The sequence below is a fragment of the Anarrhichthys ocellatus genome, unplaced genomic scaffold (assembly GCF_004355925.1).
Source record: "Anarrhichthys ocellatus isolate YVR2014 unplaced genomic scaffold, GSC_Weel_1.0 scaffold10, whole genome shotgun sequence".
Lineage (NCBI taxonomy): Eukaryota > Metazoa > Chordata > Actinopteri > Perciformes > Anarhichadidae > Anarrhichthys > Anarrhichthys ocellatus.
In genome coordinates, this window is record NW_022280040.1 from 8,675,116 (window position 1) to 8,686,968 (window position 11,853).

The 11,853-nt window shown below is 46.2% G+C and overlaps 1 protein-coding gene across 2 annotated transcripts in view; it reads left to right on the forward strand.

Moving 5' to 3' along the window:
- Positions 1-372: 372 nt before the first annotated feature.
- Positions 373-11,853, forward strand: part of arhgap21a (Rho GTPase activating protein 21a) — an 86,186-nt gene continuing 74,705 nt past the window's right edge. The window contains exons 1-2 of one of the 2 annotated variants that reach the window (XM_031849784.1): positions 373-739; positions 1,716-1,956. In XM_031849784.1, the coding sequence (XP_031705644.1) occupies positions 1,879-1,956 (78 nt within the window). In that variant the 5' untranslated portion in view covers positions 373-739; positions 1,716-1,878. The other variant, XM_031849783.1, reaches the window with a different exon arrangement.

The following is an 11,853-nucleotide window of genomic DNA, read 5'->3' on the forward strand; positions in this document are numbered from 1 at the left end:
ACTATCTTGTCTTATCTCATTTTATCTTAATATTTCTTCCTGAGATGCAGTAGAGTTGCATTAAATGGAAGCACTTAAAAGCTGTACTTTGTACAGTACTTAGAGTAAACGTACGTGCTATAGTTACTCTCCACCACCGCTGTAATATGAGTACAAAACAAACGACAAAGTTGCAATGATCCAGTGACCAGCAGGCACCAGCTTCTCCTCTTTATTGAAATTCTTATGTAACAACGCCTCCAATTGGCCCGCTTCAAAATTCCAAATTTAATCCGCCCACCTGATTGGACGACGCCCGGCGAGGGTGGGCAGCTGGAGGGGCGGGGCTTGCGCAGAGTCTGGAGATTCGTCAATCTATGTGCAGATTGTCGCGCCGCCAATCGGGGACCACGCAGGAGTACATGTTACTTTGTAACTATTTTGACTATTTTAGCAGCGAAGCGACGCTCTGAAATGATGGGGAATGAATGAAGAGCAGCGGGTTATTTTGTACCGGAGCTTCCCGACGGAGGAATGCACACTAAAGGGCGTTTTCCGTGTTTTTTCTCCCCTAACACCTCAGCTGGAAAAGGAGACCGAATATCCCGCTTCTGTAATCTCATTTTTTAACCCGTCTCTGGACCGAGCGAGGCTGTTTTTTTTTTTTTTTTTGTTTTTTTTAAACGGAACACCCAAAAACTCTTCCCAGAAAGCATGGATGTGTTTTGTCTTCGGAGTAGTTTTCTGAATTTGTAAACAGGTATGTTTTGTTCGCAATTAAACGTGATCGCCACAGCAGCAACCTGTCGTCCGCCCGGTTAGCTGGTGTTTGTCAGCTGCAACAAGGGGAGTTTCTGCCTCCGAGCGATGGGAAACATAAAGAAAATAGATCGGTTTTTAAATAGTTTTTGGTGCATGTGTATCACGAGAGAGAGAGTGTTTAGCATCACAATCCTGGCTGTTTTATATTTAGCGTATGGCTTAATTCATGATGGGTGGATGTGGCGCTTTTACACCGCAATCCTTTTAATGTGCACCTCCCCGAACAGAGAGCCATGAATTCCGCTTTTATTTGACATGCACGTCTCGTTTTTTTCCCTCCTCCATGTGTGCGAATATGATTACAGAGCTCGTCAGACATTTTTTTTTTTTTTAATCTAGGTTTGCAGCTCGACTATCCACCTGCCGTTTCCCTCTTTAAGCCATATACACCCTCCATGTATAGAAACAGAAGTATTAGCTGAATGTTCACCATTAATTCAATTCTAGAGAAGCCCTAAAGTCATGCTATGCAATCTGAAAAACCTCCATAATATTCCTCTTTGGTCTCTATATTGATCTAATGTGCTGTGTCTTTAAAATATCCTGTAATATCAGTATTTAAGGTATTATAAGGGACATTTATATGCTGTAATATCTTAATAGTATTCTTCATTTGGAGTTAAGATGTTGGGCTGTCCTTGGTTGACCAGGCTCATCATACATTTATGGACTTGGAGCTTTCGTGTGACGTTTAGTGGCCGTAGTATTATAAAGAAAATGCCTTCCAGGTTATCTTCTTCTCTTGTACTTCATGTAGCTGTTATTCAGCTACACCTCGATGAATGGGCTCATTAATCTGGGTTAGAATCTGGGAAATAGCTGTTGTGTTTGGCACTGTGTCCTGCGTGGGACAGTGTGCCAAAGAGTCTCTCTCTGGGCTGCATTTTCACCAACTTGTGTTCTTTGTGTTTTAGATTTCTGCCACTGATGGACACGAAGAAGGAGGACGGCGTGGATTAGGATCTTTTTTTCCCTCTTCCCCTTTTCTTTTCTTTTTGTTTCGTTTTTTTGGCTTCACCCTCCTCACCTCAATGTGGTCTCTAAAGGACTTCTTCCTCCTCTGCGGTTCGAAATGAAATGATGGCAGCACGTTGGAGTGATTCACCGCAGGACAATGAAGCGAGTAAACACACAGCCGTGACTCCGTCTTGCGAGGTAAGACTTTCGGATAGAGATGAGGCTGTTACTCTTCACTGTCTGTTTCTAAGTGCATGCCTGCACAGCTCTGGTATGGTGGCTTTTCATCTGTAGCCACCATGGTGCATTCACAGTCTCTGTGAATACATATCCAGAAAGTAGACTGTGTGTGACCTCTGGCAGTGTGGCGGACGGGAACTATAATCCTGAAATAGTTCGCATTTTTGCACGGCACGTAACACCAGATTTCTCTTGCAACAGCTATTTTCTGACACAATAGAGACTTTACACGACTTGACTAGATATGACTGTCACCAGGCTACACGTGAGGCGTCCACGATAACCATCAGACCACATGGCGACTGTGACTCCATCAGCTCGGCTTCAAAGGTGTCCTCACTCTGGTAAAACTCGTGACGCGCCGCCAGAAGTTCTCAAAGTGTGTCTGCAGCAGAAACAGAGCAGAGTGTGAGCTAAGTGTTTGCAGCACATCGCATCTGCCAGCGCTCGGGGGTGACCGAGTTCCTTTCCTTTCTCGCTCTTGACAACTGTTTAAAGTGCACAAAGAAGAGTTTCATACTTTGCAGCGCTAATCTTTTGCAGGGTCTTCTGTGGGTCCGCATGCCAAAGTGCTGACAAATGGCACATTGTGGAGCTCATCCTTTCCCCGCTGATGAGCGGTGGCTTCAGTGGTTACATCATCATAATCATCATCATAGCCCAGCCAGGCTTGATGCATGCAGTCACAGCATTGCAGCGGCGGCATGTTCTTGGATTAATCCATCATCAGAAAATAACAACAGTGCTCTCTGTGTGTGTGTGTGTGTGTGTGTGTGTGTGGCAGTAATCCTCTTACTGTGTCAGAGCTAGCCGAGGATGGACGCCATAAATCGTTGGGAATGTGGTAAAGCAGCGACCTCACGGTGCCGGAGTGTTTAGAGACGGTAGATGGAGTACAGGACGAGCACGGGGCGCTGATATTTGTTTTAAAAATGTCTTGATGAGAAGTTTGAGATGGAGCGTCGGAAATGTTAATGGCACAATCTCAGGAGTGAGAAGTTACCAAGAACAACTTTGTTGCTTCTCTGCTGGCGGCTCCTGCGGTGCGGTCGTTCCTCACATCCGTCTCTCTGAGATCTAATAATTATTTCCCGTAACATCGCTTAACTCTCCCTCGCTGAGGGAAACCGCCACAGCCTACTGAACCTCCAGCTGTTGAGAAGAAGCATCAAAAAAACTCATGAATTACTTCTCATCACAAGCTGTGACTGAAGTTTTGGACCCTTTGATTCAGCTGAACTCACAGATGGAGGAGGGCTATTGCACTTTATTTATTTATTTTAAAGATGGGCACAAGCTAAGTATGCTTCATGCATAAGGCAGAATAAGAAAAATAAAACGTGACTTTGAAGGTGCACGGTTGCCCACTGAATCTCCTGAAACTTGATTCCATCAGTTTCCTAATAACCTGAGGACCAGAAGGCTTTCTGGCACACGCCGTGCAGAAGATGTGAGTTACCTGTGAGTCAGTACCGCTGCTTATCCTGATGCTTTGCAGCCCAGGGGCTTGACAGACACATCACATCAGCTGTTTTTTATTTATTTTTGAATCTACCTGATGCCTCCTACTACACAAACACAATTCTCACCCAACTTTCAAGCTTCAGTGCTTGTGAACGGTTTCTCCCCTCCGTGGGGTCTAATGGGAGTAGAAACCTCCCCTCCAAACCCCCCCGCCGCCGCCGCATCATCTCGGCTCGCTAATGAGGGAGATAACGAGGGGCGTTTTACTCCCCCAACACGCACACGCCACCCTGTTACCGCCTAAATGATGGTAGCAAAGCCGGGGTAATTTAGGCACAGCTGCCCCGATCATTAGGGTAGAAACAGCCCACGTGTGCAGCGTCTGCTTCTCTCTTGGCCTCATTCACATTCCCAACCTCAGTGGACCTGCTGTCACTCTGACACCAACAGCAGTGTTCCAGAGCAGCTGAGACTCAGCTCTGTACACCGCAGAGAGAGAAGACAACAAAGTGATGGACGGAGTAACTCCTCTTTTCTTTCTTCATTGTCGATTGTTTTCTCCATGATCTCCATGAAGTGTTGGACATAGAGAAAGTTTTGTGGTTGGCTTTATGGCTGCTTATGATTGTTTAGATTTCATAAGACACCTGCTCCTTTGTCGAGGTCTCTCCACTGCTGTTGTGTTTACTATTAAATACAGGATGTTAGCTGTTGGGAAATAATGCAAGGTAAACAAATAGTCCATTAGTCAATAGAGAGGAAATCAATCCACAGCTTATTTTGATCATGGGTTCATCGTTTAAGTCATTTCTTCAGTAAAAATGAAAAAGCAATGTGAGGATTTGCTGTTTTATTTCATCGTGAAGTGAATATCTTTGGATTTGTGGACTGCTGGTCGGACAGAACAAGACATTTGACAGACCAGACCAAATGTCAATTAGCAGAACTTGTAATAGTGTCGCCTTGAAAAGAAGAAGCAGATAAAGCAAACGTGAGCGCTAAAGAGAAACGAACACAGCGGGGAAACGTGCCCCGGCATACTGATGGCTTCCCTCACTCACGTCGGACGGATGAGACCAATGTCGGTGCTGTGAGTGGTGCTGATGCTTCGCTCTAAATATCTATAAATAAAGCCCCTCCCAACGCCATGAACCCCCGCTCTTTATTCCTCCCCTCTCTCCCCCGTCCACATGCTAGTCTTTCACTCGTCCTCTATTCCCGCGTGTTTTTAGTGATGCTATATTTAACCCGTGGAAAGATTAATGCCGGAGAGGGAAAAATGGAATCACTGTACTGGGATACCTCCGCTCTCTCCTGAAGGCTGCTTAAAGCAGCGAGTGTAGCGGGCGTTGGGTGGGACGGAGTCATTTTAGAGGTCGGGGGAACGCGACAGTGGTCAGTCTGTGTGGGTTTTTTTCTTTCTTTCTGTGGAAACTAGAGAGACGTACATACACAGCTGGCAACAACTTCCAGTGCCACATCCCAGCCCCAATTAAGCTCACGGTGATCTCACTTTCTAAAAGTCTGATGCTTTATTTTAGTCATTGCAAAGGGGGGGGGGGGGAATAAGAAGAGAGATTACAGTGTCTCCAGCAAGGAAATGACCTCCACGTTTATCAGCGTTCAGAGCCGTTGCTGTTCATCAATCAGAGCGGCGACGCAGTGATTTACATTTGCATACATTTGAAAAGCAAATGTGTCTCGTGCAGCACATCAGGGTTCTTTCTCATTCGGCAAACAAGACACTGACCTGGACGTGACCCGGCTTCTGTCTTAGCACACACACACACACACACACACACACACACACACACAGAGTGCTTTGTGAATTACCAGGAGCTCACTATCTGAAGGGTTTCCTCTAGATCTGCCTCATAGTCACCGCCGTCAAACTGAAACCTGGAGCGTGTGTTTTGGCATCTCTTATCGGAAAGTTGTCGCTATTTTTTTTCCTGGAAAAAGGGGGAAAATCTGTGCACGTGCTGCGTCGCACTCAAGCGCAACTCTAAAATATGTGTCCCGGGCGGGGCCCCCCTTTTATCTCGTTCCTCTTGTGGAGAGGTGACGTTGGTGCTCGGCATGGCTCCTCTGCATGTCATCCCTCAGTCTAGATGCTCTTATCCTGCCGGGCATGGATGGATGGATGATTGATGGATGGATGGAAAAAAATGCCACCCTCTTTCTTTTTCTTTTTCTTCTCATCTTATTATTATTTTTTGTTCTCTCTTTCCCCCGATTGGCTCAAAATCCCAGCCTCTTCTGCCTGGATGCCCTCCGTCCCTCTGATACAGGGAGGGCCGAAAGAAGATAGTGAGATGCGGGGGGGGGGGCAAACGAAGACAGGCAGAACAGAACCAGTCTAATGCTCAGCGAGGCTGAGACGCTATCCATTACACATGCTCAAGGCATCTCCGTCAAAACACCCGCCCTCTATCAGGCTCCATCTCTGGCTCCCGGACACGACACACACTGGTGAGGAGTGTGTGAGGAGCGTGTAGTTGATCTGTGTGTAGAGCTCATTTCTTTAAGGCGGTGTCATATTTTACATCCTACAGTCTTATATAGACTGCTGCAGCCATGTAGTATTTTCACACAGGATGTCCATTCAGCCCAAGTAGATTTGAGTTTCTTTCAGTTTTTCTTTCATGACTCCTGGAAGCACTTTTACTTTCATATTTTATATGTAAAACCGTGTGTGTGTGTGTGTGTGTGTGTGTGTGTGTGAGCTTGTATATGTTTTTAATCGGCCCTTATGTAATGGGGTGTTACCAGGACGTATCTTAACTCGCTATGTTACTACGGACTTTGAGGTCTTGGCAGGGAACCACATTACTTCCTGTCAGCGTCAGCGGTGGAAGTGAGCAAGGGCGCCCTGATGAAGGACCGGTTTCATGAATGGATGGGAGAGGAGCCGCAGAGCTGCTCTGTTTTCTCCAGCTCTGACGACTGAACTTGCAGCAAGTCGTCTATATGACAGTAAATATAATTCCCCCAAATTGACCACAACTGCTTAATTGTAGACCAGCAGTTATTGCTAGAGAACCCACCGGGTTCATGTCATCTAAGAAAAGGCCAACACGCTGAAAAAAAACTTTGAAAACATAAAACGACACAGATTTGGGGTTTTAAATAGATAGATGAGGATTATTGTTAGTGCTAACTGGACAAAGTATTTCGATAGGTAAGAAGAGTGCCACTTAAAACCAAGTTTTATTCCTAAAACCAACAATTTTACACAACATTCAAGCAAAAACACATTTGTTAAATGTGAGGATTTCCTTCTATATCATTGAAAATGTAATATTTTTGATGTTGGTTGGACAAAACAAGCACTTTGAAGACGTAACATTGTACTCTGGAAACTTGTGATCGGCATGTTAACTATTCTCTGACTTTTTAAAGACTAATTAAAAAGAAATGAATCGGCAGATAAATCATAACGATACTAACCTTCAGTTAGAATCCCAGGTTGAATCCTATAAACAGTCTTGATGAATCGGACTGGACTGCAGTGGCTCCAGCTGTTGACTCACATGTGTAATAACTGTTCCTCTTCTTCACTGAATGTAATAACTCATCTGTCGATAATCCCCCACATGACTGTGGTGGAGTTTCATTTCTCCACCTTGCGTCCTTGTCTCTTTGTGTGTCAGTGAAATGACCTCAGCATCCTTAACACACCGCCTGTTGTTGTGAATGCTGTCGGAGGTTGTGTGAGATCCATAACTCGCCATTGATTGGATTATATTGGCTTTAGCGTGGGGTGGGGGGGGGGGTTGGGCACACGCTTTTACTCTTTACTGACCTGTTTGTGATGGCGGGTGGTCTTCATGAGACCTGTCGTTTTTATTCTCACATGAAATCATTTAGATTAAAGTGAAATATTAAAGAAAAGCAATCGACGCATGCCCTCTTTTACACTCTGCACCGTTCTAGATTTAATAATAACATTTCTGTTAAGCTTTTTTCATCTCGCTTTCAGGGCGGTTCGTTGAGGCAGATTTGTGAGATTCCCCCGGCCTAGATATTTAGTGAACAGCGCCTCACGCTTTGCAGATCTTGGTTTTGCTCGCATTAGTCTAAATCCCTCTGACTTCTTAAGCGTTTGTGAATGTTTTTGTTTTAAGTGTACGATGGCAAAACAGGGGACTTGGATGGCTTTCGCTTTGCCAAGAGAAACCTGGCGATCTGGAGACAGCGGGGCGGTTCTGGTCTCTGAGAATTTGTCTTGGTCACGTCTTAACATATTTTCTCATCTATGTGATGGATGTAAAAACAAGGGTTTTTTGGGGGGATTTGTCCTGCTGTGCGATAACAGCCCCAACGTGCTTATTGTTTCACTTTTGGCCTGAGAATAAACACCTTTCAGTGAATCATTCCCACTGGGGGTCCGACCTCCAACGTTAAGGGGAGCAGAGTGGTTGTGTGTTGATAATGGGGGGGTGGGTAAAGAGACCAACTGGTCTGCTGATGGCGTGTTGGGAGGCCAAGGGTTGCCATGTCTGGACTTGTGGCCGTCTGAGACACGGCTGACCTTTCTGACCAGACTGTGTGCGTAGCCTCCTGACCTGCCGGAGACTCTTGTGTCTGAATTATCACTGAAGTCGTCTTTGCTTGTCTTTTTTGTGATGTGTCCATCTCTGTTGGACAGTTTTTACATCGGATTTGGTGCACAAAAGGACTGAATGAATGAAGTGTCCAATCACCAGCGTTATCTCTGTGGTGTGTTGGTTTTAGATCTTATCCTCAGGGGATGTGGAGCTTTTCCTGATCACTTGTAATTGAGAGAAGAGGCTGGAGTGACACTTGGTTCTAAAGGGTTATTATGAATATCTTAAACCCCACCTCAGGCTACGTCTTTGATTCTAAGTGGTCGCTGCGTTTCTCTTGTGAAGTGAGCTTAGAGCGTCTCACTGATGTTGCAATCACAACCATCTGGACGTCACGCAGCATCAAAGGCCGCTGAGGAACATAAACAATCCCAGACAACTATTTTCCTGGCATCCAACAGTTTCCTAATTCTCTCTTCGTGCATTTCCGGCATATTTTCCTCCCTCAAAAGCGTGATTTCTTCGACATCCCGGCGTGACAAAGTCTTTAACTCAATGTTAATTTACTTAAGAGAGAGTTTCTGCTCCCGCGGCGGTAGGGGCTCCTCTGGCCTTTTGTCGGGGGGAGTCTTCTCTCTGCAAAGTAGGTTGAGGATTTTTTTTTTTTTTGGCAGAGTAATGAAATAAATAGCTCAGACGGGATGCGCTCCTGCATTGCCTGCAAAGTGCAGCATCAGGCAGGTTCGGACTAAGAGGCGGAGAGCTTCCTCTGTGTGTTTTTTACAGGATCACAACTTGACGTGTTACGAGCCTTAGGTGTGCTTCCACTTTAACGAGAGACGGTGGTGGAAGAGGAGTCCTCTGGAGAGGGAAACAGTTGTGTCCTGCACTGCGGGCCTGATGGCCGATGCTCAATGATTTAGAGTGAGGCTTCTGCTGCTCCGATAGTCGGACTGCCTCAGCCTGGTACGACTGCGGAGACGAGCACGGGGAGGCACAGCCAGCCGGGACGAGACACCGTCACAGGAATCAAAAAGAGAGGGGGGGTTATCAAAAATGCAGAGGCAGATGACGAGGGAAAAGTGCACTCTGCTCCGTCGTGCTTTAGGCTTCTTCTCTTCCACCGGCCGGTCTGCATTCTCCTGCGTGGCGATAGACAGGCGGACTCCTCTGCTCCGTATTGCTGAGAACACTTTCCTGCTGCATCCCTCTCTCAGGAAGGCTGTCTTTCTTTCTTTCTTTCTTTTTTTTTAAAAATACATATAAAATAATCCCCTGAGTTCCTGCGCAGCGGGATGCATCATTAGCATACCGCTAATGATGCGCGGCGGATAGGATGCCTGCTGAGTTCGTAGACGGGCTAGAGGATGCACCCTTTTTCCGGCTGCTGAGGATCATCCCTCCCGCCTCCTCGCTCCCTCCTCCCCATCAAGGCGGCATCGAGGACCGCCGCTGCCAGCAGGGCACTGCTGGGTTCGGTACACGCCGCTGAGGGGAAGATTTTTATTACATCTGTGAAACGTAAAATGGCTCATCTTAAAGTTCTCGACTGTATGATCAACAACAACTGGAGTCTGATCTGTGATCTGTACTGCGCCTGGAGCAATCAGGTCAGTTTCTCTTCATGTTGAGAGCATTTGACTTATTATTATTTATTTTAAAGCATTTTTCTTGATAGTGACAGTAGAGCTCGACAGGAAACCTTTTGAGAGGGTTGACACGCAACTGCAACAGTCGCTCGTGCTGCAGCAGGTTTTTTTCTTGGTCACCCGTCCTCACCCTTTTTTTTACGCCTTCCTCTCGGCCCCACATTACTCTCTGGAGTTCTCTAGGAAAGGCATCCCTGACATCTCGCGTATTAATAGACCAGAATTCATTCAGTAGTGCAACGAGGAACTGGAGCCTCTGGAGCGCCTGGCATGCTGACCTCCGGGTGTCCCCAGACAAGAGTGCCTCGTGTAGCGTCTGGTGGCTCCAGACTAAACTTGATTTTTAGGAAAATCGATCTCATGAAGTAGTTTAACAAGTGACTTAAAGCTCAACTTCTCTCGGCTCGGCAGGATTTGTTTTGTCGGAAACGGCTTCATTTAGAGATGCGACACTCTTTTGGAATCAAAATATCTTGCAACAAGTGTAACTACGTTGAAATGATTCCTCCAATTGGACGATTGGGAAGCGCAGTCTTAACTTAAAGGCCAGTAGAAGATGTTCACTGTTCAGAGAATGACGTGTTTTCCTGTGACTCTGATCGTATGAATGTGGACGTTCTCTCCGTCATACAGCGCTCTTTGTCTTTGTCATCCTGTATGTATCCATTTGTCCCTATGCGCTCAGAAGTCAACTTGGCACCCTTACTAACACTTCATATCTCACATACATGGCCTTTCTGCTTTTTCACTGGGGACTCTTACAGACTGCTCATTGTTTCCTGCGTTTCTTTCCCCGCTCCCCGTTTTCATCTGGCCACGGAATGCCCGATGTGAGGAGTAAAGAAGTCTTGCCGTGTGAAGCGTCTCTCTCGGCCCCTTCCCCTAATTTAATTTTAGCAGCTCTGAAGATTGTTCGCGTCCCGGGCCGAACTGATAGGCCTCTGTTTTCCAGAGAGCCTCTGCTGTCCGAGCCGCTGAAAACGGCCTTTGTGCGCCAGCAGCGATGGCACAGAGGAAGCCTCATGAAATATTTACAGGCCGACACCTGGTGTGAGACGGAGACGGAGGAGCCGGGGAAGCAACAACACCGTCACCAACAAACAGCAAGGCCTCAGTGTGCTGGACGGCAGAAATATTGTGTTTGTTAGCGTCTGATCTTTAGCTTTCTCATGAACATCATCATCTATGTACAGGAGGTCTCAGTGGAACAAAGTATGACAAACCATCAGAAAACTATTCAGAGCTACTCAGTTAGTAGTCCATCATTATTTCGATCGATTAATCATTTTGGTTGTTTTGAAAAAGGAAACCAAGCCGAGCTTTCTCTGGCTCAAAAAGGCCTTTTCACACCGAGGGCGTTTTTTGTTTGTGTGATTAATTCACACTTCAACACGTTAATATATTTCAAGCTGTTGTTTTTGTCACTAGAAACTTCTGAGCTTTCTCGCTGTGAATAATGACGTCAACCAATCAAGTTGTTCAGAACGGGTTGAGTTGCTCCTATTCATGAAACGACAACATGGAGGCTCTGTAGTCTGAACCAGCGTGGCAACTTTATTATTCCTTTCAACCTTCACAAAGGCAGCACAGACTAGACTCACTCCTTCTGTTTTTACCTTTCACAATAAAAGCCCAAGACATAAGACATTCACATTTCCTTTATTCATCTCACCTTAACTAATCTTTAGGTTCCAAGCTTCTGATTTTCAGAGCTCTTTGACACCTAATATTAATCGATAGTGTAAATAATTGTTGGTTGCAGCGGTAAAACTAATATTATTACAACAAAGGTTGTATCATTCAAGAGGCGTAAACCATATCTGCAGGAGGACGTCCGTCATCAGTCCACCCATGGTTGTGTCCGGGTGTCCCCACCATGTCTGGAGGAATAGTTGTAACATGGCACTGGGGGGTTAAACAGGAGAGTCTACGTGTCGGAGGGTGCACTGTCGTGACCCCGCCCTGTCAAAAACCTCAAAGAGCAACCGGGATTAATAATACATCGATGAGGAAACCAATTATACAGGGCTGTGCTCGCATCTGGGTGGGGTGGGGGGGTGGGACCCCGGGGACCCTAATTGGCCCACCTGCTCTCTGTCTCTGAAGGGCCGGGCTGAGGTGGCTGGTTGGATGTGAGGGTGGTGTGTGTGTGTGTGTGTGTGTGTGTGTGTGTGTGTGTGTGTGCGCTTTTG